This window comes from Pollicipes pollicipes, unplaced genomic scaffold, assembly GCF_011947565.3.
Source record: "Pollicipes pollicipes isolate AB1234 unplaced genomic scaffold, Ppol_2.1 Scaffold_4881;HRSCAF=5763_pilon_pilon_pilon, whole genome shotgun sequence".
NCBI classification, from domain to species: domain Eukaryota; kingdom Metazoa; phylum Arthropoda; class Thecostraca; order Pollicipedomorpha; family Pollicipedidae; genus Pollicipes; species Pollicipes pollicipes.
In genome coordinates this window covers 30,544,573-30,569,444 of record NW_023596576.1, presented here as the reverse complement: position 1 = coordinate 30,569,444, position 24,872 = coordinate 30,544,573, and the positions used below count along the sequence as shown (strand labels likewise).

The following is a 24,872-nucleotide window of genomic DNA, read 5'->3' as shown; positions in this document are numbered from 1 at the left end:
GCGCAGTGCTGTGTTCGTCAATGGTACCTCCTTCTTCCCCCCCTCCCGTACCCTTGAATTAGGCTAGTTCGTTTATCATCAGCCCCTAACGTCCACTCGGCTACCTGTCAGCGAAGCCTGGGTGGCTTGGCAAGATTTGTCGTCGTCAAAAACAGGTTTTGTTCGAATGGTCCAGTTAAAGACCTAGTCCCATGAAATAGGTTATGATTTGCGAAATGGAATCATGCGTTGGCATGGCACATTGGTGGCTGTACGTGCGTAAAGTAGTTCTTCCATATTTACAGGTTTTCCAGTGAGTCAAGATAAATGTATTTGACCGCTTAAGATGCTGATGTTGAGGAGGATATGACAGCCTGCTCTGGCAACTCTTCATTCTTACTTTTAGATGTTTCCGACGGTTTTGCTTACTATATCCTTTCTGTAGGCCATATTTTCTTGCTTATAAAAATGTGCCACTGCGGGGTGCCACACCATTTGAGAATATGTCATCCAACCCGTTTGTATGATATCCCCAGTGCGAAGGCCGTCACTCGAGAGAGTGCCCGGACAATGAGTTTGCGTAAGACAAGCATGACACGTAAGATTCGGCGGCGGATGGTGTCCGTCCCAATTTAGAGTTGGGCCCCGTGATCTCCCGTGTCAAGTTTAGGGCGTGCCTAAGCAATAGTCTTGCAATAGCATGAGAGTTTTCTCGGGTGCCGTGCCTTGGGGAAATTACTGTAACGATTTTCTTATCCAGGCGTGTTCGTTCACGTCAAAGAAGTGCCATGCACCAACGATCGGCGCCAGAGGTACCACAAAATGAAGGTACATGTGGCAGCGCCCTTCCCCGTTCACCGATTTGGATCCCTGCGAGGAGAGAGGCGCCACAAATGGCGCGATGAGAAGCACGCTCAGCTGTGTAACGTGAGGGTGTAACGCCATTGTCGTCTACTTCGCTCCCAAATCAACCCCCCAGCTAGAGAGGCACTGCCGCGGGGCGCTCGGTAACGGCGGGCCGCAGTCCGGCACGCACGTCAGTGTTGCTCAATGTGGGCCGAGCTCCTACACCTATTTGGTTCAAGCGCATGCTCTTGCTTGTACACTTGGCCGCGCCAGCGCCAGACCACGATCGTCTGCATCATGACCTCGTCCGGTGTCAGTCACCGCATCCCAGTCTCATTGGTGCTTCCAGCAAGCTTTCCTGACCGCCTGCTTTCCAGAACAAGTTGCGCGGCAGCAGGTGGAGCGGATGTTTGTTATCGCGGTCAGTTTGTGGTGTGTGACATTTTGTGTTCCGTGTTGACGCACTGGACGTGTTCTGTCTTGGACGGTTGGCGTCCTCCGCGCCGGCGTGGCGCCCACAGGTTTGCTCTAGTCAGCGTTCTGACACGCCCGCCCCCTGCGATGGCAGGCCGGGTGCCCAGTGGCGGGCGCGCGCCGCACTCGTTTGCGGTCGATTGTGCGTGATTGAGTGCCGTCGGTTGACCGAGACTGACGCAGACCGGGTGTGGTTTGAGGGGCTTGAGCCGCTGACACAATGTACCGCGTGCCGGCCGAGGGTCGGCGGCTCGCGTGGATGCGATGTGTTTCTTAGTAACGGTGTTAGGCTGATTTAGAAATCACGTCCATCTGGTTCTGTGCAACCGTTGAAAGGCTCGCTCGGTCTCAACTGAGAGGTAGTGAGTGTCATCTGGCCCTTGTTATGTCCTTTCTTCTGCGGAGGTCCCGGCATTCTCTGTTCGACGCGCTGCGAAGAGCTGGGCTTGACCAGGGGTTGTGCTGAGGCCTGAGTGTAAAGTGACCTCGTCTGGATGGTGGAAGCGATGCGGTCAGACCCATGGTGTATTCGTGTGAACAATCCTCTTGTCTAAGGCCTTTATATTTCTCTACTGGAAAATATATTTAGCTTTTGTTGTACTTTTTGACGTGCTTAAAACTGAACAATAGACAACAGACACGATCGCCTTACATTGTTTGCCCGGCAACGGTCGTCACCGTCGCGTTCGTATATTTGTAAGAAAATCGGCTGCGTTTAATGATTTCGAAAACTTCGTAAAATTTGACGAAGATAACAGCAGATTTCCTACACCGACCAACGCGCGACCCACTGCGTTGAGTGACCGGCCTGCCTGGCGTCTGGCCGAGTGACCGGCTCCGCTCTCCCTGGGGCCAGCCCCGCCCCGCCCAGCGCTGCCCCGTGTCCGGGTGGCGCCGGCTCACATGGCGTCGCAGTCCAGGATGAGTGGCGCAGTGAACTCGCTGTGCTTGATGCCCATCGAGTAGGCGGCGGCGCCCGAGCGCACCTCGGGGCTGTAGGCGCCCGGGCCCGGCTTGTTGCGGTCCTCCCAGTCGCAGCGCGTCAGCGGCCGCATCGTGTAGGTTGGGCCGCGGTTGCGCACCAGGCCCGGGTCGGCCGGGTCGTAGCGGGCCGGGCCCGGCGTCTTGGCGTAGTCCACGGCAAAGCCGCCGATGTATGTCTGTGGTCGCCTGCGGCACGCGGGCGGGCGCCGGTCAGAGGCGTCCATGAGGCTCACACAACCGAGGCACGTGCGTGGTGGTCGGCAGCGGCCCAACACAGCCCCTCACCGAACTGGGGTCGCCGATCTTAACTGGTTGTGGCTTACCAGCACACATCAGCCGCCACTGATAGTGTGCTGGTAACACTTATCGGAAATCGCATATATGTGATAACGTAAATACCATACATTTGTACAATCATGAATAAGTCGTAGTGGAAATATCACGGACAACCTGATACAGCAACTGCCATCTACAGGACGTGTTGTAATGAAGCTATGTTTAGCGCCAGGGCTATCGCTCAGCCACTGAGTGTTGTGGTGTATAAGGCGATGTTGCCGCTTGGCGTATAGCGCAGTGTGACTGTATACTTGGTCGATCAATGCTCAGGGTGGACTGATTGACCTGCGGGTCAAATGATGGTGTGTAACCGTACCTACTGGCCGCCGCATACTATTCCCCCTCACGCCTAGTGCGCGGAAGACGGCGCTCTCAACGAGCCTTACATGGTGTAGCATGGGTTCGCTTTGGTGTGCGGAATGCTGGGTCCGATCATGCCGGGCACTGTGTACGCGCTGGGTCCGGGCCCCACATCCTTGCGTCGCATCTCGGTGCGCTTGGCCATGGAGTAGCAGGGTGGCCAACGCTGGTGCGGAACGGGGTACTTCTCGGGCGAGTATGTGCCCGGAGCCGGAGACCGGAACATGACGCCTGCAAGAAACGAGCTTCAGATCTCCCAAATGGAGTCCGTTGAGATTTGAGCGGCGACGTCCACAGAAGCTATGAAATGTTGCCTTCGCGGACGTTTGCAATAAAACGGCATGTTGAGTCGGGTATCTACTGAGATATCACAAAGCGCCATGAGAAGCGCGGTTGCAGCATACAAACGACTGACCGTATGGTAGCTCCTACCTTACTAGGCAGATCCAAAACAATCTAAAGACTATTTACGTATTGGAAGCTAAGTGGCACGGGATGCCGCAAGATGCACAGCTCCAGTATACTACTCGGGCAACTCATGTCGCAGATGGTGGAGCTGGGACCATTAAAAAATCCCCAAAACTTCGATTAGCCGAGAAGCAATGGAGTAATACAGGACAACCAAGCGAGCGAGCTGCATCGGTTGGCCGATCACGTACCATGGTCCAGACGTTGGCCCATCACGTAGGTGGGGTTGTGCACTTTGCCGGTGCGCACCATATCGTGCTCGATGCCGTGCACTGGGCCGGGGCTGCAGATGCCAGGACCGTTGTCGCCCAGCCGCTTGGCCAGGCTGTACGCGGGCGCCCGCCACCGCCGCCCGTCGTGTGGATCATAGCCCAGAGTCGGGGGCAGCATGTATTTTGCCGGTCCCGGCCCTGTACAAAACGCGGCAGCCGTTAGGCAGGGCGAGGACAAAAATAAGCATGGTTGACTGGTTTTTAGGGACAGAAACACGTCGAAACTAATTTAATTTCAAATTTGGTGAGTGTGCCATTACACAATTATCCTGAATCTCGAGGCTTCCAGACAGCTTGCTTTGGTTTCCATAGATTTACATAACGTTTCAAAAGCTGCCCTTAAATCTGACGCGTACGAAACACCTGATAAACGTGGCCTGGGCTTTGCTAGAATGTGATGCGTAAGGCACACCCGGGTTGAAATGCACAGTATTAATCGCTTACCTCGATACCTCGCGGCAATAGGTATCTCACAGCCATCTTTGGTGGGCATGGTGATGCGGAAAATCGGGTTGATTTCACCACACTTTAATTTTGAGATTTATTCAAATAAACATGTCAACAAAGCATAAAAACTAATGAGCTCCACAAATGTTCTCGGCAAACAAGTATGGTAAACTAGTTTATAGAAATGGAACTGCGCACGCGAAAAAACGTGACCAATTACTACTACCACCTTCAAGTAACCGAGCAATCCTCTGGCTAGCTGATGGTGCCGTATGCACGATAACACAACGCCACAGCGCTTTTGATATTACGGAAACATGCATAAGCCACGTGTCCACCGCTCGCGCATTCTCTAGTGTAAAAGGCCTAAAAACCTAAAAAAGCCTAACAACGGCCGTAAAAGTGCGGCATAGCTGGTTACGTCACATGGCGGGAAAAATTGTGGTCATAAATCAATCGGCCATTCATATTGTCAAGCGTTGAGCTCTCGCCCATTAGCGCGGGACGGACTCGGCAACAAGGTTGTAGCGCATACTACTGTCATCGGATTCGAGTACGGTGGAGTCCTTTGTAGTTGTAATCCGTGCTCAGCCCAAGCTTTGTAGTGTTCCTCAAAGTACGGATCTGGACCGTCTATATTGTTTTTGAGGCGGAGTCAGAGTTAATCCGACCGACGCCCGGCGAGCTGCGAACAATCTAGGTGTCGAAGTCTGCCGCGCTATTTGTCTCGGCGCATGTCGAGGGCGCACACTATAATCCTGATCTAAAAAGTTTATTACAATATTCGGCCCGCACTGGCAAACATTCAGTGACACATACGTAAACGTGACACGTCCAAGGTTGGTTATTGGGTTCCTTCTAGCGTCAATGCCTGATAGGCAATCAAGGTTGTTACCAGAACAGCTGCAAAACAGACTCGCTTGCTGCGGACAGCCGGGCAGCGTAAACACAATAGTGAAATCGCAGGCACGCAATTGGCATTGGAATTCCAATGAACATGTGGTTCGGTAGTAACTATTCCTTACTGGCGAGCCGCTACCAGGGTCAGCGTGTAACAACACTGTGGGCTGAATGACTACGACTGTACGGACAACGGTCGGAAGAACAGGCCATGTAGTGCCGATGGTACGCGGTAGAACTCAAGTCAGACAGCTGGGACCGGCGCCTGCCCCAGACGTAGCTCTCATGACGCGTTCGGAAACATGACAATCTTCCGACATAGTCCGTTGCTCCCAACCCTCAAAGAACTAACCCAGTGACACGTAGAACTGGTGTTACATGACACCAGTTCTACGGTTGTCGCTGAACCTCCGGTTCGTGCCCCCCCCCCCCCCCCCATCTGGTTGGCCCAGTTGAAGATATCGAGCATAATCGGTCGCAGCTATATCACATTAACCGCCCTAAGCGCCAGTTGATCCTCCGTCAGCTAGCACACGTCAGTTAATCCTCCGCCAGCCAGTACATACGTCAGTTGATCCCTCCGCCAGCCAGCACACACGTCAGCTGATCCTCTGCCAGCCAGCACACACACAAGTTGATCCTCCGCCAGCCAGCAGATCCTTCGACAGCCAGCACACACGCCAGTTGATCCTCCGCCAGCCAGCACATACGTCAGCTGATCATCCGCCAGCCAGCACACACGTCAGCTGATCCTGCGCCAGCAAGCGGCCACATCAACCGATTTTCCGCTAGCCAGCACACACGCCAACTGATCCTCCGCCAGCCAGCACACAGGCCAGTTGATCCTCCGTCAGCTAGCACACACGCCAGTTGACTCCCACAGTTCCTTGACACGTCAGCTAGTCCTCGAACAATCGCCCCTCAGTTCACCCTCTTACAGCCGCCAGATACGTCGGGCGGATCCTCCAATAGCGGCCAGACACACCAGGCGATCCTGCGCCCGCTGGAGACTCGACGCCAGGCGGGAGGAGGATCGACGGCGCCGGCCGGGCTGCCCGGACGGCTCAGTCCTCCCAGCGCAGATCGGTGCGGCCCGGTAGCAGCTGGGTGCGCACGATCGTCTCCAGGTGCTGCCGGCGCCGGCGTTCCTCGTCCAGCCGGTCGCGCAGCTGGCGCACCTCCTCGCGCAGCTGGTGCACGCTGTCCAGGAGCCGCTCCTCCTGCTGTGGCGCTGCCGGCCGTTCCTCTTCCGGAATCGCATGGGGCGGGTCCAGCAGCGCTGAAGCCGATCGCAGAGAGTCACAGGACGGCAACATACGGCGGGCCAGCAACAGCGTCGACAAAAACAGAGCCTCCAACGGCGTGAACAGTACGTCAAAGGGAACGCGCACGGCGACTGCCTGCCTTAACCGTAAGGCAGGACGTTGGCGTCAGTCAGAACAAAGCAGCAGACGCAGGGGCGGCGGATAAGACGGCATATGCCCGGGCTTTATCGAGCAGGTGCGCTGCTGAGCCCGACAAACAGAGCGTGAGACAACAAACAGCCAGCGTAGCATGAAGAAACGCGGGCACAACGACAGAAATTGGGAGAGCGCAGGAGGGACCACCGCGCGGCCAAAGCAAACTTCGCAGTGAGGGCGCAGCGCAGCTGACCGCTGGCGCGGCGCGTCTCACAGGAGTTGACGGTGTGCCTGGGCTGCGAGCTGGTGCAGTAGGCCTCGATCACACGTAGGATGAGCGCGTCGTCCTCGTAAGACCGCTCGTCACCTGCGGTCCGGGACGACCCCGCACTGAGACGCCGCGCCACTGGAGGTGATCGGTCGGCGCGGCCGCAGCCGGCAGGCCGCACACAGCACGACGGCACCGCGGTAGACGGCGTGGATGCGACGCAGTCACGGGAACGGTCAGGTGGGCCGACAGTGCACTGAGACCTATCACTATTCACATCACCAGTCAGAGGACCATCAGCTCCAGCGCACAGTTGGGAAGCTGCTCCCACGGTTCCCCCGCATCTGCCGACCACGCCACTATCTTCCTGGACGAACCAATGCCTTTGTCTTAGCCACAACCAAAAAACTAATCGGAGCTCAACCCTCAACGGTAACGTCAACGGTTCGGACGAACGGTTCCCGAAACTCGTGTTCAGCATGTAAATGTACACAGTGTTCTATGGGTGACCCAGGTAGCTAGCATCAGGCGCGCCTACCACTCGCCTCGTTGCTAGTACCTGTACCCCACGTGGCCGGCGTGTACCCGGCGCCCTAGCCGACCCACCTCGCTTCCTGTACTTGTACACCATATTCCTGCTGCTCTTGCGGTTGGTGTCCTCGCGTCCGAGCGCCAGGCAGGGCCGCAGCGGCGGCGAGGGGCGCAGGCAGGCGGCCGTCCAGGGCCGCAGCGAGGTGGCACTCAGGGCACCGACCTCGCTGATGGGCGCGTGGTGCGGCGGCGGAGGTGGTGCCACCTGTCGCGGCAGCGGCCACCCGTCAGGGCGCGGTCCGGCCGGGACACGGCACCGACACACCGGCGCCTCACGCGGCGCCTCCGGAGACGCGGCCCCGGCGCAGGCCAGCGGCCACCCGTCAGGGCGCGGTCCGGCCGGGACGCGGCACCGACACACCGGCGCCTCACGCGGCGCCTCCGGAGACGCGGCCCCGGCGCAGGCCAGCGGCCACCCGTCAGGGCGCGGTCCGGCCGGGACGCGGCACCGACACACCGGCGCCTCACGCGGCGCCTCCGGAGACGCGGCCCCGGCGCAGGCCAGGCACGCAACAGCTCCAAGATGACGGAGATCAATGGGGGCTACAAAGGGGCTCTCAGTGAAAACAGTTGGCCGTAATCGTGAAGAAATCAGAGCAGTTTCATATGGTAGCACGTCTTTTGAAATGTGCTCTGAATGGCTTCTCTCAACTCGGGCTGCTCTCCTTCTGAATAGGTCCAATGGCTCCGTCAAGAAAGCGCTATCCAGCAGAACAAGACGTCTATCTCTCCACAATGTGGGGTGCAACGTAACAGCAATTCGACAACGACGACCTAGTGGGGGGATACAACGCAATAACAATTCGACAACGACTACCAACAGGTGCCACCTAGTCATCTACGTACTGGTGGATATTGGGCAAAGCATCAGTTGTCATAATCACGTATCTCATCTAAGTATTGTACACCACATTCAAAGACAAAGTTACCCCTTTATGCTCGCAACACCTGAATTGTCGAAATATAGGTACTGCTAGGCACTACCGCCGTGTACATGAGAATGCATAACAGAAAGTATTGCAACTGTGTTGTATAAAAGCAGTCCAAACTGAACACAAAATAACTGTTAGTGTGCGCTGTGTGTCCACATATCATTAGTTGGCACACAGGTAGTCAATAATATCAATCAGCTCTGGCATTTCTACGGCAGCCGGTCATTCACTACGACACGCGCACACACAGCTACCACAGGGGAAAAGACTATCGCCAGCAGCGCGCCCGGCGTGACCGGCATCTAAAACCAAACCGATCGTCTCCCACTCTAGCCCCCAGCACCCAGCCTGCTCTACGCCACATCGGGACGGGCAAACGAGCGTGCATGGCGAGCGGGCGGCGGGCGGACCACACCAAGCACGCGGCGGCGGCGGCGTTACGGGGAGCGAGCTCACAGCGTCGACACGCGCGCATGCGTGCGGGCTTGCCTCTGTGTCAGTGGTGGCGGGGCCGGGCGCGGCGGCGCAGGTGCGCCGGCTTGGGCGGCGGGCTGGGCCGCCGGCCGGCCGCCGGCTCGGAGTCCGAGCTGGAGCCAGGAGGGGGCACCGGGCGCACGCGCGGCCGCACCGCCGCCGCCGCCGCCGCCGTCGCTGCCGCCGCCGCCGCGCCCTCGCTGCCGGAGGAGGCCGCTCGCCAGAGCTCCAGACGCGGTGGCCGGGCATCCGAGGCGCCCGAGCCGTTAGTGCCCGAGTGGCTGTCGGCGGCCAGTGGAGACGGCCGGCCGACCGAGCCGGCTGACTCGGCCGTGCTTGAGCGGCTGTCGCTGGAGAGCGCCGGCGGCCGGCGCTGGAAGGCGGCGCCCACGATCGGCACGGCGCAGTCGTCCGGGCTGGAGGAGGCCGCCGACGGCGGCGTGCCGCGGGGATGCGGCGCCACCGCCACCTGGTACTTCCAGCCGCAGTAGCCGCCGGCACTCGTGCGCACCTCATCGCCGCTGGTGCTGTCGCCGGCGCCGGTGGGCCGGGCCGCGCCGCGGCGGCGCGCCGGCCGGTGTCGCTGGGGCGGCGGGCTGCGCAGGCCGGTACGCTCCAGCACGTCGCGCAGCCGGCGGGTGTACATCTCGAGACGGCGGCCGGCGGCCACCTCGGCCGCCGCCTCCTCCACCAGCGTGTCTTCCTCGCCGCTGTCGCTGCCGCCGCTGCTGCCGCTGTCACGCTCGGCCAGCGAGCAGCGGCCCATCAGGGTCAATGCGCGTAAGCCGCCGCCGCCACGCTCGTCGAAGCTCGCCACCGATTCGGACGATGTCTCGGTGGAGCCGCACACTAGCGGCAGCCGCGGCAGCTCGCCGAGGCGGTAGCGGCGCGTCGCCGCCGCCACCGCCGGCCCCGGCTCCGGCTCCGGCTCCAGCTTCGACTCTGGCTCCGGCTGCGGCTCTGGTTCCGGCTCCAGCTCCGGCCCTGGCCCCCGCACCGGCTCCAGCCCCGGCTCCAGCTCCGGCTCCGGCTCCGGCTCCGGCTCCGGCTCCGGCTCCGGCTCCGGCTCCGGCTCCGGCTCCGGCTCCGGCTCCGGCTCCGGCTCCGGCTCCGGCTCCGGCTCTGGCTCCAGCTCCGACTCCTCCTCGCCGATGGAGGCGGGGATGTCGTCGGCCACCTCAGCGCTCAGCTTCCGCACCACGGGCCGGTGGACGGCCGGGTCGGTGGGCGGTCGGCGGCCGAGCCGCGGTGGCGGCGGCGCCGGCCGCTCCCCCGTCTCCGGCTCGCTCTGACTCGACTCGCTGTCCTCGGCGATGGTGGACGGGATGAGCCGGTCGTGCAGCAGGTCGGCCGGGTGCAGCAGCGGCGCCGCGCCCACCATCCGCTCCTCAGCGAAGCGCTGGGGCCGTGGCGGCGCGCGCCGGTACAGGCTCGGGTCGATGGCCAGCGTGGGCCGCGTCGGCGGCGTCGGCGGCTCGTCCCCGTCGCTCTCGTCCATGAACGGGATGGCGCCGCCGGCAGCGCCGGGCGAGCGCGCCGGCGCCGGCCAGCCGCCGTCAGCTGCCGCCGCGCCCTGCGTACCCTCGAACCCGGCCGAGACGGGCCGCCCCGGACTGCGCCGAGCTCGCGGCTTGTCACCCGAGTCAGCAATGAGGTCCGAGCCGGGCGCAGCGTCGCTCTCCGCCGGCTCACACGCGCCGCACGACGCCTCCGCCGGCGAACTGGGCGCGGGCGCGCCACTTCCGACGTCGGCATCACTGTCTCCCCTTGTTGACCCGTGTCGGGTCGCCTCACTATCTGATCCCCGTTCCCGGTCATCCTCGTCGGCCGTGAGACACCGCCGTCGCCTCTCATTTGGGGACGGTTGCACCTGGTCTTTTTCTTCCGTTGACTGGTCTTGTTCAAGAGACCCTCCCTCTGCAAGTCCCCTCTCGCCCCGACATCGCGAAGAGCTCTTCGGCTCTTCCCAGTCTCGTGGAGACCAGTCCTCGGGGGGCGAGTGCTGCCGGTCTCGCTCGTTCGGGGGGACGATAAAGGGAGACATCCTCCGCTGCTCTTGGACCTCGACGGAGAAATCTCGCCACTTCCCGCCATCCCCGCTGTTGTGGGCGGTCGGCGCAGGCTCCCGCCACTGCAGCCTCTCCCCACGGTCATCGAGGAAGTGAGGAGAGCCCCACTCGCTGAGTAGGCACTCACACTCCTGCTCCTCCCAGCGGCTCTCCTCATTCCTGCTGGTCGAGTGCGGAAATTCCTGTTCCTCCCACTCCTGTTCGCTTATACTGGCCGAGTGGGGAAAGCCCGGCTCCTCCCACTTCTCTTCACTTCTACCGGCCGGGTGTGGAAACTCCTGCTTACCCCACTCCTGCCCGCTCTTAACATCCAAGTGTGGAAACACCGGCCCCTCCCACTCCCGCCCGCTCCTATCCGCCGAATGCGTAATCCCCCGCTCCCCACACTCTCGACCGGATCCGCGAGCTGACGGCGGAAACTCTTGGTCGAGTCGTCCATGAGGGGACTCTCCGGGCCATCCCGCCTGCCCGGCTTCAAAGGTGGCGCACAGGTCCGTGTCGTCCTCGCCGCTGAAGCCGGCGCGCGGGCCCCACAGCCGGTGCGCGGGCACGCCGTCACGCTCGGCGCCGCTGCAGTGTGGACACTCGAGACTAACAGCCGACCACGGCCGCCACGGCCTCCACGCGTCGGCCGTCGCCGAGTCCGGCCGGTAGTAGACGGCCTCGATGTCGTCGGTGCTCGGCTGGCTGAGCAAGCTGGCGCTTGCTGGCCGCTCGCCGGTCCGGAGGCCGGTCGGCGACGCTTCCAGCGTGCGCGGCCGCGAACAGGGCGGCCGGCCGGGCGGCGGCGCGTCCGACCGCGAAGGCGGCGGTGACGGCGGCGGCGGCTCCCGGCCGGCCGCGGACGGACCGCGCCGAACGGACGGCGATGGGTACGTCGCCGAGTCCGAGGTGCTCGTTGGCTCCCGCTCATCCCGCTCGGAGTCGGAGGCGCGGGCGTTGGTGGCCGGCGGGGACGAAGAGCGCAGTCGGCCGGCCGCGGCGCGGGACGGCACGACGGAGCAGGTAAGTTCGGCGGTGGAGCGGTACACCGGACCCTCCACGGACGACCATGCGGGACTGGCGGCACCACCCCGTTCAGAATTCGCCGTCAGGTCACAGTCACCAGACCAGCTCGCCGGGCAGTCGGCGTCCTCCTCCCTCCCCGCTGAGCCCCCGCCGTCAACCTCCGCCGTCTCTGACGTTTCCACAGCCGCCTCCTCTCTGACGCGTGCCGGGCGGAGCCCCACCGGCGCCGATGTGGCCAGCACCGTCGCCGCGTCGTAGCAGAAGACGCGCGCCGCCGGCGCCGGCGCCGGCGCCGGCGCCGCGCCGGCGGGCGACTGACCGCCGGAGCTGGCGGAGCTGCGGCCGCCGGCGCTGGACGCCGAGCTGGACGCCGCGCTGTCAGGCCGGCGCGACATCACCACGGCCGCGCACGAGTCGAGCACGCTGGCGGCGTCGTAGCAGAAGAGGAGCGGGCGGCCGCGCCGAACGGCCGGCGGCGCCCGGCCCAACGCCGACAGCGCCACCAGCTGCGGCGACGAGAGGCGAACGCGACCGGAGCGGCGCCGGCCGCCCAGCCGGCCAATCTCAACGTGGCTGCGGGCGAGCGGTGCCACCGCCGGCCGCGAAAACACGCGGCAGGATGCGGTGGCGGTGGCAGCGGCCGGCTGCCGGCCGTGCCGCAGCAGTGAAGCGGCGTTCTCGCCAGCCTGGTGGTCCAGTTCCACCTCGGCCAGCGTCACCCACTGGTCGTCCTCGGCCGCCGCCGGCTCCGAGCTGTGGAAGGCGCGGGTGCTGTAGTTGCTGCTGCTCCGAGACGGCAAGCTGGTCTGCGACGCTTTCGACTCCTTGGACGCGCCGCACGTGTGGTGCGGCCCCGAGTGGGCGGTGAACTTGGGCCGGTAGCGCCGCAGCGACACGTACTGCCTGCAGGCCGCCGCCTCGCCGCGCCGCAGCTCGAACGGGCACACGGACGTCTTCATCCACCAGTGGGCCACCATGTGCGAACGGAAGCTGTCGCCGCCGGACGCCGAGCGGGCGCGGCCGGCCGGCCGGGCCCCACCCGGCGGCCACGCGCCGCCCGCGCCGCCCGCCTCGCCCTCCTCGGGCGGCGCGTCCCGGCGCGGGTTCGGCAGCGAACGCGTGGAGCCCGTGCGTGACGGCGGCGGCGCCTCGCCGCCGGCGCGCGCGCCCTTCGACTGCAGCGCACCGGCCTGGAGCGGCGCCGGCGGCGCAGCGGCCAGGCTCTGCTGTGAGCCGCCCCAGAGCGCGTTGAGCAGCGCCAGGCGCGGGTAGGAGAGGCGCGACGAGCGGCGCAGGCGCGGCGTGGACGCCCAGCGCAGCGGGCACGAGGCGCTGTGGTGCGACACGTCCGCAAGACCCGAGTCGGCCGAGTTGAAGCTTTGCACGTCGCAGGTGCACTTGGCGGCGGGACGCGGCGGCGGCGGCTGTGCGGCCGGCCACTCGGCCGCCGGCTGGTTCACCAACGTCACCGCGTGCACGTAGTAGTTTGCGACCTGGGCGGCCGGCGAGGCGGAACGTTGGCCGCGGCCGAGCGGAGACGCACGTGAGGGGGATTCGGTGACGTTCACGGCCGGTTCCTGGATCCTGGCGCAGGCCTCGTGAGCCTGTCTGGTGGCCGAACGGCCGCCGCTTATTGCACCACGACTGGCGTTTACGGACTTCTGGCTCGTGCTGACTGGTGTCCGGCTACCGCTGGCGGGCGTCGGGTTCTTCAGGTGGGACTTTGGACCGGACACTGTGGACATCTCACCGTCGGCGGCAGAGCGGGTCACGCTGGCTCCGGACTGACGGCTGGCGGGCGCCGAGACCTCGCTAGTGCCGGTCGACTGCTGGCTCCTCGCCGAAAACTGTTTTCTCTTCACGGAGGCGAGCTCACCCATGGCGGTGGGGTGCCCGTTCTCATCGGCGGACAGCTGGCTCTCCATAGACGACTGTCGCATTTCCGTGGATGAGTGCCGGCTCTCCACGGTGGACTGAGGGCTCCCCGTGTTAGACCCCTGACTTCCCACAGAGGAGTGTCGGCTCCACAGAGCAGAACGCTGGCTCCCCATCGCCGAATGACGGTGCACCTTAGCCGGGGGGCCCGGTCCACCCTGCGAGCCTCTCGTGCAGCGATTCCCAGGTAGGTCGAACTCCCTGGCCGCCTGCGGGACCTCACAGCCTGGGCGACCCGGCCCCGGGCGGGCCGCCGGCCCGCGGGGGGTCGCGGTCGCGGCGGTCGCGCCCTCAACCGGCCCGCGCCGCCACCGCCAGCCCCCCGTGATGACACTGACGACGCGCTGCCCTCGCCGCCGGTGTCTCCCGGGAAGAAGTGGCGCAGCCCCTCGACGGACGACTGCTCCCGCGAGTCGCTGCACGGAATGCCGAGCCAGATCTCGTCGGGCAGCGGCATGGCCTGAGCCGGCAGACAGAGCGAGGCGGCGCCGGCGCGGCCGGCCACGCACGGCAGGCTCTGCGACTCTGCCCAGAGCGCGGCGTGCAGCGGCGCGGCGCGGCCCGGCAGCTCGCACAGCGAGCGCGTGCGCTCCAGCGCGTCCCAGCTGACGTACGGCCCCCAGTGGAGACGGCGCAGGTGCCCTGGCGGTGGCCGGTCGCCCAGCGCCGACAGCTGGTCCAGCGAGAGCCAGGCGCCGCCGGCACCGCCGCCGCCGCCCCGCCTCACCGCCGCTGCTGCCGCTGGCGTCCGTCACCGCATGCTGACTGCCGTCGAAGTAGCGGATCCAGCCGTACGGGTTGCTACTGTGGTCGGCGCCGGGTGCGCGCTCGCCCTCCGATGACAGCCGGTAGGTGGCGCCGCGCGCCGGCGCACTGCGTTCCTGCTCCCGCTCGAACGACTTCTCGCCGGCCAGCACCCAGCGCTGCAGCTGGTGGAACTGGTGGCGCCGCTGCTCCGGCGAGAGCAGCTCGCTGGAGGCGGACGAGCCGGAGCTGCGCCGGCTGCGCCGCTTGCGGTACACCTTGCGACGCAGGCGGACGCCCGACAGGCGGCGGCAGGTGACGGCCGGCCGGCGGCGCGGCGCCTCCTCCGCCTCCGAGGAGCCGCTGGCCGCGTACAGCAGCCGCTTCAGGCGGGTCGCCGTCAGCACGCGCCGCCGCAGCAGGTCGGCGATGTGTGCCGTCAGCTGGGTGTACGGCACCGCCACCAGGTCCAGCACGGGCTGGTGCAGCGGCAGACGGCCGGCCGGCGGCACCACGAACGCGCGCACGCCGGCCTCGTAGCGCCGCGAGCCGGGCGTGTGGCGCAGGTAACTTACGCTCGTGTGCGGAATCGGCTGTGGTTGGCTCGGCAGGAAGGCCGACTGGCGCGCCGCCTGGATCTGGCCGTTGAGCTCCGTCACCCAGGTCTGCTGCTCGTCGCGCGTCTGGCACTCGGCCACGATACGCTCGATCATCGGCCCTGGAGACGCAGCCGGCGGCGCGGCGGTGAGGCGGCCGTGCGCGGACCGCGCAGCACGCGGCCCGGTCGTGTGCTCGCGAGCGCCACTTCAAACGTACGGAAACTGCACGGGCGAGTTTCATCTTGTATGGCTATATTTAATGAGTTATGCCTCTGAGTAGTAAAACTATTTCTGACGTCGCAATTTGGTTCATTGCAACGGGCAGATGTGCTCGTACGAAACATCACGCACGAAACATCAATGCCGATCAAGACCGTACGCTACCGGCTAGATAGCTGAAAACATGGCCGCAAAGAGCTTACCGGCAATTTCGAAGGCATTCTTATGCTCTGACGAGTCGTCCAGCTTGGTGACGTTGATGCCAGACAGCGGCAGCTTCCCCTGTCGCATAGACAGCTGGGCTCAGCTCCTACCCCCTTTCCCTGCCTACACCCCTTCAGGAGCATCGTTCATCAGCAGGGATGTCGGCTCTGGCTGGTCGTCTGCCTTTGGGCGTCGGCCAGCCTCCGAGATGGCTATTGTCAGCGAGGGCGACCAGGGCCAGCTCATTATACCCAGCCTCGTCCAGTGCCGAGGCCAGCGCACAAAGGCCAGATGGTTCTCCAATCAGCCATGAACGCCGGCCGCACACAGACCGGCGTCTGACCACGGACGACACAGAGTGGTCTGACTCACCCGGCCTCTGACCACACCGAGTGGTCTGACTCACCCGGCTTCTCACCACGGGCGACACCGAGTGGTCTGACTCACCCAGTCTATGACCACGGGCGACACCGAGTGGTCTGACTCACAGCGGCCTCTGACCACGGGCGACACCGAGTGGTCTGACTCACAGCGGCAAGGCGCGGCGATGCTGGAAGGAGACGGCTCGGGATCCTTCTACCCGGCACCAGCATGCGATGTCAAGGGCGAGGGGGCGTTGGAGAACAGGGGCAACGTGGCTCGCCCTCACAGTGCGGCGCCGCCCAGACCTGTGCTCAACAGTGACACGGCGTGGCCTGGTGGTCCGAACCACAAAACATAGGCGAACATATGACCCATCAAAGACTGGGGACAGTAAACGTCAGGCTAGAAGCCCGGGTATCTGCAGATAAGGGGCTCCCTTCACGTACGAGGGCAAACAGGCGCGCTGGCCGCGGATGAGGGCATCGACTGACCGACTGACCTCGTATATGAAGGCCGACATGCGGGACGACACGCTCAGCATCACCAGCGTAGTCCGGAACAGCACGAAGTAGCGGTCGCTGTGGTCCTTGCCCACCGCCACCGAGCCCATGTGCACGATCTCGCCTGCGGGCACGGTGCAGAAACGTGTGCAAGGGTCTTTCTCTCGAGCGTCGTCCAGTCGTACGCACGTGTCTGCGGCAGCGGCTGCTAAATTACAGATGGTTCACGACTTGGCGTCAGGTCTTGACACGTCATTATGACCCATCCGGACAATGCTAATGGCACAAGAAGCGCTGAAGCCCCCTGGTGTGCACGAATCACGCGAGCGTTAGCGGCCGGGCCTGCCGGCAGACCGTTGACGACAGCATTGCGAGGCCTTGGGGTCCCCTCTGCCCGACACGTGGGCCCATAAACCACTGTTCCGACGAGACTCGCAGAATACAAGAGCGGCCGTACTTTACAGTGGCCTACAGCTGACGGCAGGAAACTTTGCCTACAAAAGGCGAAAAGTGACGCAAGCACGGGTAATATGTTCGATGTGTTGCTGATGTTGATGGAGTTATCGCGACCAGTCCAACCCAACGATGAGTTGGCCAGGAGGCTTGTTGTCGGGCCCGTGTCACAGTCAGACAAGGCCGAAACAAATCTGTTCTATTGTCGCAGCTGTCGCATCCGCTCAGATGAGAGCGTCACTCAGAAGCGCTCACAAAGCCGATGAAACGGCTATTTCTGAACAGGACTGGAAACGTCACGGCCGTGACCAGCCGCGATTGCGTAAGCGGAGCCCGGCCGGCAACACTCCACAATATGAATTGTGAGACATGTCGGCGGAGCCAGAATGGTGCCGCCCCGCTGAAGATGCGCGTGGCGCACACGCCAGCTGAGAGGTACGAGGGTCGGTGCCTGCACACGCTCAGTGCGGGTCCCACTCTGGATGATACAAATACGTCACAGGGGGCCACCTCCAGTGGTCATCGGTTGCACTCAGCTGGCACGAACCTGCATTATTCACATCAACCCTATGGCATCCTTCGTTCCCCGTCAGCTAACATGCACAAGCCATCTCGTAAACACCACCTACGCCAAGTGATCAGAGGCTGAAGAGGGGCTGCTCCCGGTGGTGCATGTGCAATGAGCCAGGACCACTGGCCGAGCCGTGTCGCTGGGCGACGACAGTCTGTATCGCGCCGCGCCGCCGGCACCGCTCCAACTCGACCCAAGGCCGCGACACACTCCCGTTTCCCGGGCTGCCGCCGTCGACGCGGCGCTGTCGCAGGTCTGGCGCGCGCCGCGTCCAGTGGTGCGGCACCGGCCGCGCCGTGCTGCCAGCGCGCCGTTCCGCCGCGGCCGCAGCACGTCGGCGGAGCGACGAGCCGCGGCCGCGGCGGCCGCCGCCCACAGACGCAGCGCTCAGAGCGCGTTTGTGTGGTGTCCGCCCGGGCACCGCAACGGCCTGGGTGGTGAACTGGCGCTGACACACGACAACGCGCAGAGCATAATTGTCGCCAGTAAGACAGGTCGCATTCACACCCCGGTCTGGTCCTACGCTACGGCGTCTGCCTGAGGGCCGTTCCCATCCGCAGCTCGCCCTGGCTGCGCCCCTGGGCGACGCCGCGCCGAAACGGCACCAGACCGACGCCGGCCTGTCTCGAGCGACGGGCCGCGGCGGAGGCGGCCAGAGCCGCCGCGGTCATTAGGTCCGTCCGCCTCCGGCCACGCCCGGCCGCTGGCGCGGCGTGACCCGGCCGGCGGCGTGACGGCCGGCTGCCGCCGCTAGGCAGGGCGTCATCCATCAGCCGACCAATCGGCAGAAGGCGAGCCTGTCCGCTGATTCGCCGTGCCGTGCCGGCGTGCGCGCTAATGAGTCCGTCCGGGGCGGCGCCACGTGTGTCCGCCCGGCCCCCAGCCTCGGCGCGACAGGCGACCGCCCAAGCAGCTCCGGTTCGCGAAAGTCGGCCACGGCAGGCTCTAGGGTGTCGAGTCTATGCCGGGGTCGAGGCAGAGGTCGAAGCGGAGGTCGAGGTCGCGGTCGAGGCCGAGGGTTGGCGGCATGGCGACGGGGTGAATGCCATGGCAGAGCTCTCGCCACCCACCAGCGCACCGGCAGCCGACCGCAGGCGACGGCTCAAAGCGAGGATATATGCCATGGCAGAGCTCTCGCCACCCGCCAGCACACCGGCAGCCGACCGCAGGCGACGGCTCAAAGCGAGGATATATGCCATGGCAGAGCTCTCGCCACCCGCCAGCACACCGGCAGCCGACCGCAGGCGACGGCTCAAAGCGAGGATATATGCCATGGCAGAGCTCTCGCCACCCGCCAGCACACCGGCAGCCGGCCGCAGGCGACGGCTCAAAGCGAGGATATATGCCATGGCAGAGCTCTCGCCACCCACCAGCACACCGGCAGCCGACCGCAGGCGACGGCTCAAAGCGAGGATATATGCCATGGCGGAGCTCTCGCCAACCACCAGCACACCGGCAGCCGACCGCAGGCGACGGCTCAAAGCGAGGATATATGCCATGGCAGAGCTCTCGCCACCCGCCAGCACACCGGCAGCCGACCGCAGGCGGCCGCTCAAAGCGAGGATATATGCCATGGCAGAGCTCTCGCCACCCGCCCGGATACCGGCTGCCGACCGCAGGCGACGGCCCAAAGCGATGAGTTGTGGCCGTCGTGACAGGGAGACGTCGACAGGAGGAGGCTCTGATTGACGGCCAAACGACGGCGGAGAAAATATGCCCGGTAAACATGGGGGAATGGAGTGTACACAAGAACAACGGTAACCAAAGACTGTGGGGGTGGGGATGGGCGTTGGGGGTGGGGGGTGGGGATGGGCGTTGGGGGTGGGGGTGGGGATGGGGCGTTGGGGGTGGGGTGGGGATGGGCGTTGGGGGTGGGGGTGGGATGGTGGGGACACTAGCCAAGGCACGCAAACAAGAATGGGTCAATAGCCTGACTCAGTCAGAGGCACAAGCCAGATATGGTCAGAATGGCGCAGCCAAACTGAGACACAAAAACAGTCGCAAAGGGCGGTAAGTGAGTCACCTGACAGCCATGCTGAAAGGTAGCGCCGAACCCGAAGACAGATTGGCAACAACGTCAAAGACCGCGTCAGAGCCAGCCTGGAGTTTAAGGTTTACCCAAACAACAGTGCCGTGCTCGATGTCCGATTCCATAACCAACGTTCAGCCGGGAGACTCGAGGCCAACAACATGCCAGCGTGAACCCCGACATGACGAAAAGGACAGAGCCCGAGGAGGCACGTGCAGAGGGAAGAGCGGATGGCGTCGCGCCAGAGGTCAGAGAGGAGCGCCGCCCCAGAGCGGGACGTGGCGAGGGGCCGGCTCGGCGGCGGCGGGCGGCGCGGCGCTGGAGTGCCGGTCCGGTTAGCAGCGGTGACCTTGGCGGCGGGCCCGTCGGGCCCGGCCCGGCCACTGTCCGTCGGCACTGCTTCAGACCGTCATAAGCGGAGCGTCGGCGCCGGGAAGGTCACAGGTCGACGCCGCCGTCACGCCCAATGAGATGAGCGGCGCCCGCTTCGGCCGGACCGTCCCGACGGCCATCGGAGAGCGACGGCCCGGTCGAGACGGCGGCGGCGTGGAAGACGACCAGACCTAACGTCCGACTGCACCCGAGATGGACCAGACGTAACGTCCCACCGCACCGGAGATGGACCAGACCTAAGGTCCGACCGCACCAGACGGACCAGACCTAGCGTCCGACCGCACCGGAGACGAAAGGTCCGACCGCACCGGAGACGGACCAGATCTGAGGTCCGACCGCACCGGAGACGGACCAGATCTGAGGCCCGACCGCACCGGAGACGGACCAGATCTGAGGCCCGACGGCACCGGAGACGGACCAGATCTGAGGCCCGACGGCACCGGAGACGGACCAGATCTGAGGCCCGACCGCACCGGAGACGGACCAGATCTGAGGTCCGACCGCACCGGAGACGGACCAGATCTGAGGCCCGACCGCACCGGAGACGGACCAGATCTGAGGCCCGACCGCACCGGAGACGGACCAGATCTGAGGCCCGACGGCACCGGAGACGGACCAGATCTGAGGCCCGACCGCACCGGAGACGGACCAGATCTGAGGTCCGACGGCACCGGAGACGGACCAGATCTGAGGTCCGACCGCACCGGAGACGGATCGCAGTACTGCCGGATCGTATCCGTATCGGATCGGATATATGCAGCAAATACTTGTCCGCCATATCCGGGTAGGTCCCAAGTACACCGGAGAGCAAACGAATGAAGAGACGGAATTGACAATGTTAAAATATTCACTTTTACCCGATAGCTTGGAACTCACATCTGCGTTTGGGAAGACTTAAATTCGCGCGCCGTTCCACCCCGCGACACCATAGCAATGCTAACACACCACCACCGAGGCCTCGCTTGGTGGCATCGAGCGCCACGCTATTGCATACACCACTCCTTAGAATAATGACGGCACGGGGACCGCGCTGCTGTCGTGACAGACGTGATTCGAAAACTTTATCTGTGATGCCGATGGCGTCCAAGTGACTTGATTCAGATTTACGAGCATTTCAGGAGGAAACCGTTCAACGGTTCCTCCTGAGCGCAGGCGAAAATGCGCTCGGTGTAAGTCACGGATGAAACCTGCAGCACCCTGTCGTCTGGTCACCAGTTTACACGAATTCGTCACAGGGCAGACTACAAGCCAACGGTGCATGATTCAAAGCCCTGAGCAGGCGCTACAGCCGGGGATGCTGGGAGTGGCCGGCTGCGGGGGCTGTGAAACTCGCATCTCTCCGCGGCTTCCACCCAGTCTGCGCCAGCTCTATTCCAGAAGTCCCTCTCCCATCTGAACTGCGTCAAGCCTTATAATCTCGCCCAGAAACTCTCAAAGGTGATTAGCAGCGCATTAAAGCGTGACAAACTAACGTCCAACTGTGTGTCATCAACTCTCAACGGCATCGAAAGATAACAAGGTATTTACGGGCAGAGAAGACCACGGACTCGATACTCGCCGGCGGAGCGATGGCCAGAGTAACTAAACACATCTGTCAGAATTGGGCATCAAGAGAGGCGGGCACACAGCATACTACCCACCCAGCCAGTGCAGGTCGGGCGGGGTGGTACATATCTCGCGCCTGGTCACCTTCAGTGATACATACCCCGCGCCCGGTCAACTTCGGCGCCTTTCTCTCCGCCTCCTCCGGTGGCGGCGTCAACAGCAAAGGCGCACACAGAGACTGTCCGTGAGCAGTCGGCACCTCTTCGGAGCAATCAAGGAGCGCGGTACGTACCCAGGCTGGCCATCTGCTCGCCCTCCACAGCGGCGGTACGTACCCAGGCTGGCCATCTGCTCGCCCTCCCAGCGGCGGTACGTACCCAGGCTGGCCATCTGCCCGCCCTCCCAGCGGCGGTACTTACCCAGGCTGGCCATCTGCCCGCCCTCCCAGCGGCGGTACGTACCCAGGCTGGCCATCTGCCCGCCCTCCCAGCGGCGGTACGTACCCAGGCTGGCCATCTGCCCCGCCCTCCCATCGGCGGCACGTACCCAGGCTGGCCATCTGCCCGCCCTCCCAGCGGCGGTGCGTACCCAGGCTGGCCATCTGCTTGCCCTCCCAGCGGCGGTACGTACCCAGGCTGGCCATCTGTTCATCCTCCCAGCGCGGTACGTACCCAGGCTGGCCATCTGCCCGCCCTCCCAGCGGCGGTACGTACCCAGGCTGGCCATCTGCTCGCCCTCCCAGCGACGGTACGTACCCAGGCTGGCCATCTGCTCGCCCTCCCAGCGGCGGTACGTACCCAGGCTGGCCATCTGCTCGCCCTCCCAGCGGCGAATGTTGCCAGACAGTATCTCCAGCTCGGTTTCCTTCTGGCGCCGGATCGCGGCACAGCTCGTCTGCGCGGGCGGAAGGTCGGGGCGTTAGCGGGCGGTCGGCCCGAGCCCGTCCCACCGAGCACCCCAGTGGCCCGCTAGGGACGACCGCCCCCGCCCCCGGTCGTCCCACGTGGACGCATGGCAGCCAACCCAGCAGATCCCCCGCGGGCCTGTTCGGGGCTGCGCTCCACCGTCCAGAGGGAGACGCGCCGTCCACACAGCGGTCAAGGACGAGCTCCGCCATACCGTGATGTCGTTGTAGACGTGGATGGAGCGCTGCGTGTCGCCGCGGTCCGGGTGGCCCTCCTCCAGGTGGCGCTCGTACCTCCTGCAGCATGCCTGCGGGGCCGGCCACCGAGCGTCAGTGGAGCGGGCGGCCGCGCATCACAACATCCGTCCTGGTCGCTTCGGGCTCGGGCGCCACGCATGGCACGTCTGTTGTCTGTTTCACTCATGGCGTATCGAGATGGACGGTGATCATCGTGCAGTTGTAAACGATCATGCTAACGGAGTCTCAGCAACGCTCGGCTCAGCTCACCACCGATCATGGTGGCCAAGGCAAACGGTCGGCGTATTGTCCCTTTCTCTTTCCCATCGCGCCCATTCTCCCATCGCCCTGCTATTCTATCTCCTTCCCTCCGGTTGCGACCTGCCCGTTGCCTGCCTTCGTCGCTTCGGCACCGGAGGACCGCGGACAAGTCCAATCAGCTAACGCCCAACGCCCATCTGACTCTCCGTTTGTCCGGCCGGCGCGGATCCCATCAGCAGATGTGTCCGCGCCGCAGCGACGGGCCAGCGGCGTGCCGCAGAGGCTCCTCGGAAACACGTCCCAAGAGCACACAAAGACGGCCGTCCGACCTTCGACAGCGCCGCTGGCCGGCTCGACTCACGCACTGCAAGCCGCCTGTAAAGCACCCGCCGGCGGAAACAGCCCAAACACGAAACTGACAGCTTGGGCGGAGGGTCCACGAGATGCCGGCTACACTCGCGCACGTGCAAGCCGCCTGTACGCACCCGCCGGTGGAAATAGTCCGAATACGAAACTGACAGCCTGAGCGGAGGGTCACGAGATGACGCGAGACGGGTGCTGGCGGCCAGGACAGCCGCTCCGGAGAATGTGTGTGGTGGGCGTCAGAAGTGCAGCACTTCGGCGCCGCGGTAGACAGCCAGGCACGTAGACAACAATTCCCCAGGGGGGTCAAATTACAGACTGTCTTCAAAATCCTGGAGGGGAATCCACAAATCCGTAGGAATGAGTGAAGGGGCAAGACCCCTTGACCCTCCCTTTGGCTACGTTCCTGCAGGAAGCCAGAACTAAAAAGCGACGGCGGTGTTGGGGTAGTGCCTGGGTGGCCATGAACTTCGGACTAGTGCCAGGGCAGTGCCGGTGGTCGGACTTCCTTATACAAAAAGTCGGCATGATCGATCCATGAGCGCCACACCCGTAGAGAAAGCGACCGGCCTGGCTGTCCCTATCAGCCACAACACAGCGAGGCCTGACGGACGTCACCGCTCTCGTCCTTGACCGGCGCAATAACGTGGGGCAAGAGCCATTCGTTACGGATCGGCGCCGCCCCGAGCGGCCGAGACTCAGCGGCTGGCTATAGCACCCCCCTCTCCCCCCCCGCCACCAGCCACGTCACGCACGCACGCACACACACAGCACACACCACACACACACACACACACACACACACACACACCACACACACACACACACACACACACACACACACACACCACACACCACACTCACATAGCGCACACGCACACGCACACACACACACACCACACTCACACCCACACCACACACACGCGCACGCACACTCACACGCACACTCACACGCACACGCACACGCACACTCACACGCACACGCCAACCCACAACCCACATCCCACATCCACATCCACATCCCACACCCACACCCACACCCACAAACACCACACCCACCATCCCACACCCCCACACACACAAAGCGGCCGGGTGTGCGCGAGACACACGAGCCCTGCCCTCTTCCCTCCCCGAGACTTCCGGCGCAGAGCAGCCGTCCAGACGCGCGGCGCAGCGGCGACAGACGAGGTCGGCACGTGACCGACGCTTCAGGCGGCCGAACATTGGCCGGGACCTGTCGACGGAGCCGACGGAGCCCGCGGAGCCGCGGCGTCCCCAGCGGCGGGGCGCCGCGGTCCCGCCGGCCGAACGGCACCCACCCACCAGTTTCACGTTTGGGTCGTAATAGTTCGTGCTATGTATCGGCGCACCTTGCATAAACGAGACTAAATGCACTCGTCCGGTCTACAGTGATCGCAGCAGCGCCACTGTAATCGCGCTGGTTATTTGTTAAGCGTATCGCAGCCGGACGTCGCGGGACGGTTGCGCCTCAGACCGCTCGGCTGCGGCCGTTCACACGACGCACGCGGCACGGCTGGCCCGCGGCGAGCGTGGGTAGGCACGGGCCGCAGCCGCGCCAGCTGGGCGGCTCACTCACAGGGGAACTTGTCCAGGCGACGGAACAACCTTGCTCAGGCCGGTGGTGAGCACCATGATGCCAGGCGTGTGGGCGCCCTGCGACTCCATGAAAGTATTCAGCGCATCCCTGTGACGGCACGAAACACGCGTCACCCGTCAGTGGGGC

The 24,872-nt window shown here is 64.0% G+C and overlaps 1 protein-coding gene and 1 pseudogene across 1 annotated transcript; both read right to left on the bottom strand.

Moving 5' to 3' along the window:
- Positions 1-1,845: 1,845 nt before the first annotated feature.
- LOC119100239 (outer dense fiber protein 3) lies at positions 1,846-4,212 on the bottom strand. Its single transcript, XM_037223347.1, has 4 exons — positions 4,194-4,212; positions 3,639-3,857; positions 3,006-3,210; positions 1,846-2,469 (listed from the first exon to the last, which is right to left on the bottom strand). The coding sequence occupies exons 1-4, from the start codon at positions 4,210-4,212 to the stop codon at positions 2,199-2,201; spliced, it is 714 nt and encodes a 237-aa protein (XP_037079242.1). The 3' UTR covers positions 1,846-2,198.
- Positions 4,213-5,632: 1,420 nt separating this feature from the next.
- Positions 5,633-24,872, bottom strand: part of LOC119100238 (rho guanine nucleotide exchange factor 7-like) — a 37,183-nt pseudogene continuing 17,943 nt past the window's right edge.

Excerpts from the sequence above, each read along its gene's own strand:
- LOC119100239 (XM_037223347.1), bottom strand. Across the intron at positions 3,211-3,638 it reads GGGCCAACGTCTGGACCATG|GCGTCATGTTCCGGTCTCCG; the intron begins GTACGTGATCGG and ends CGTTTCTTGCAG. Across the intron at positions 2,470-3,005 it reads GCGAACCCATGCTACACCAT|GCGACCACAGACATACATCG; the intron begins GTAAGGCTCGTT and ends CGCGTGCCGCAG.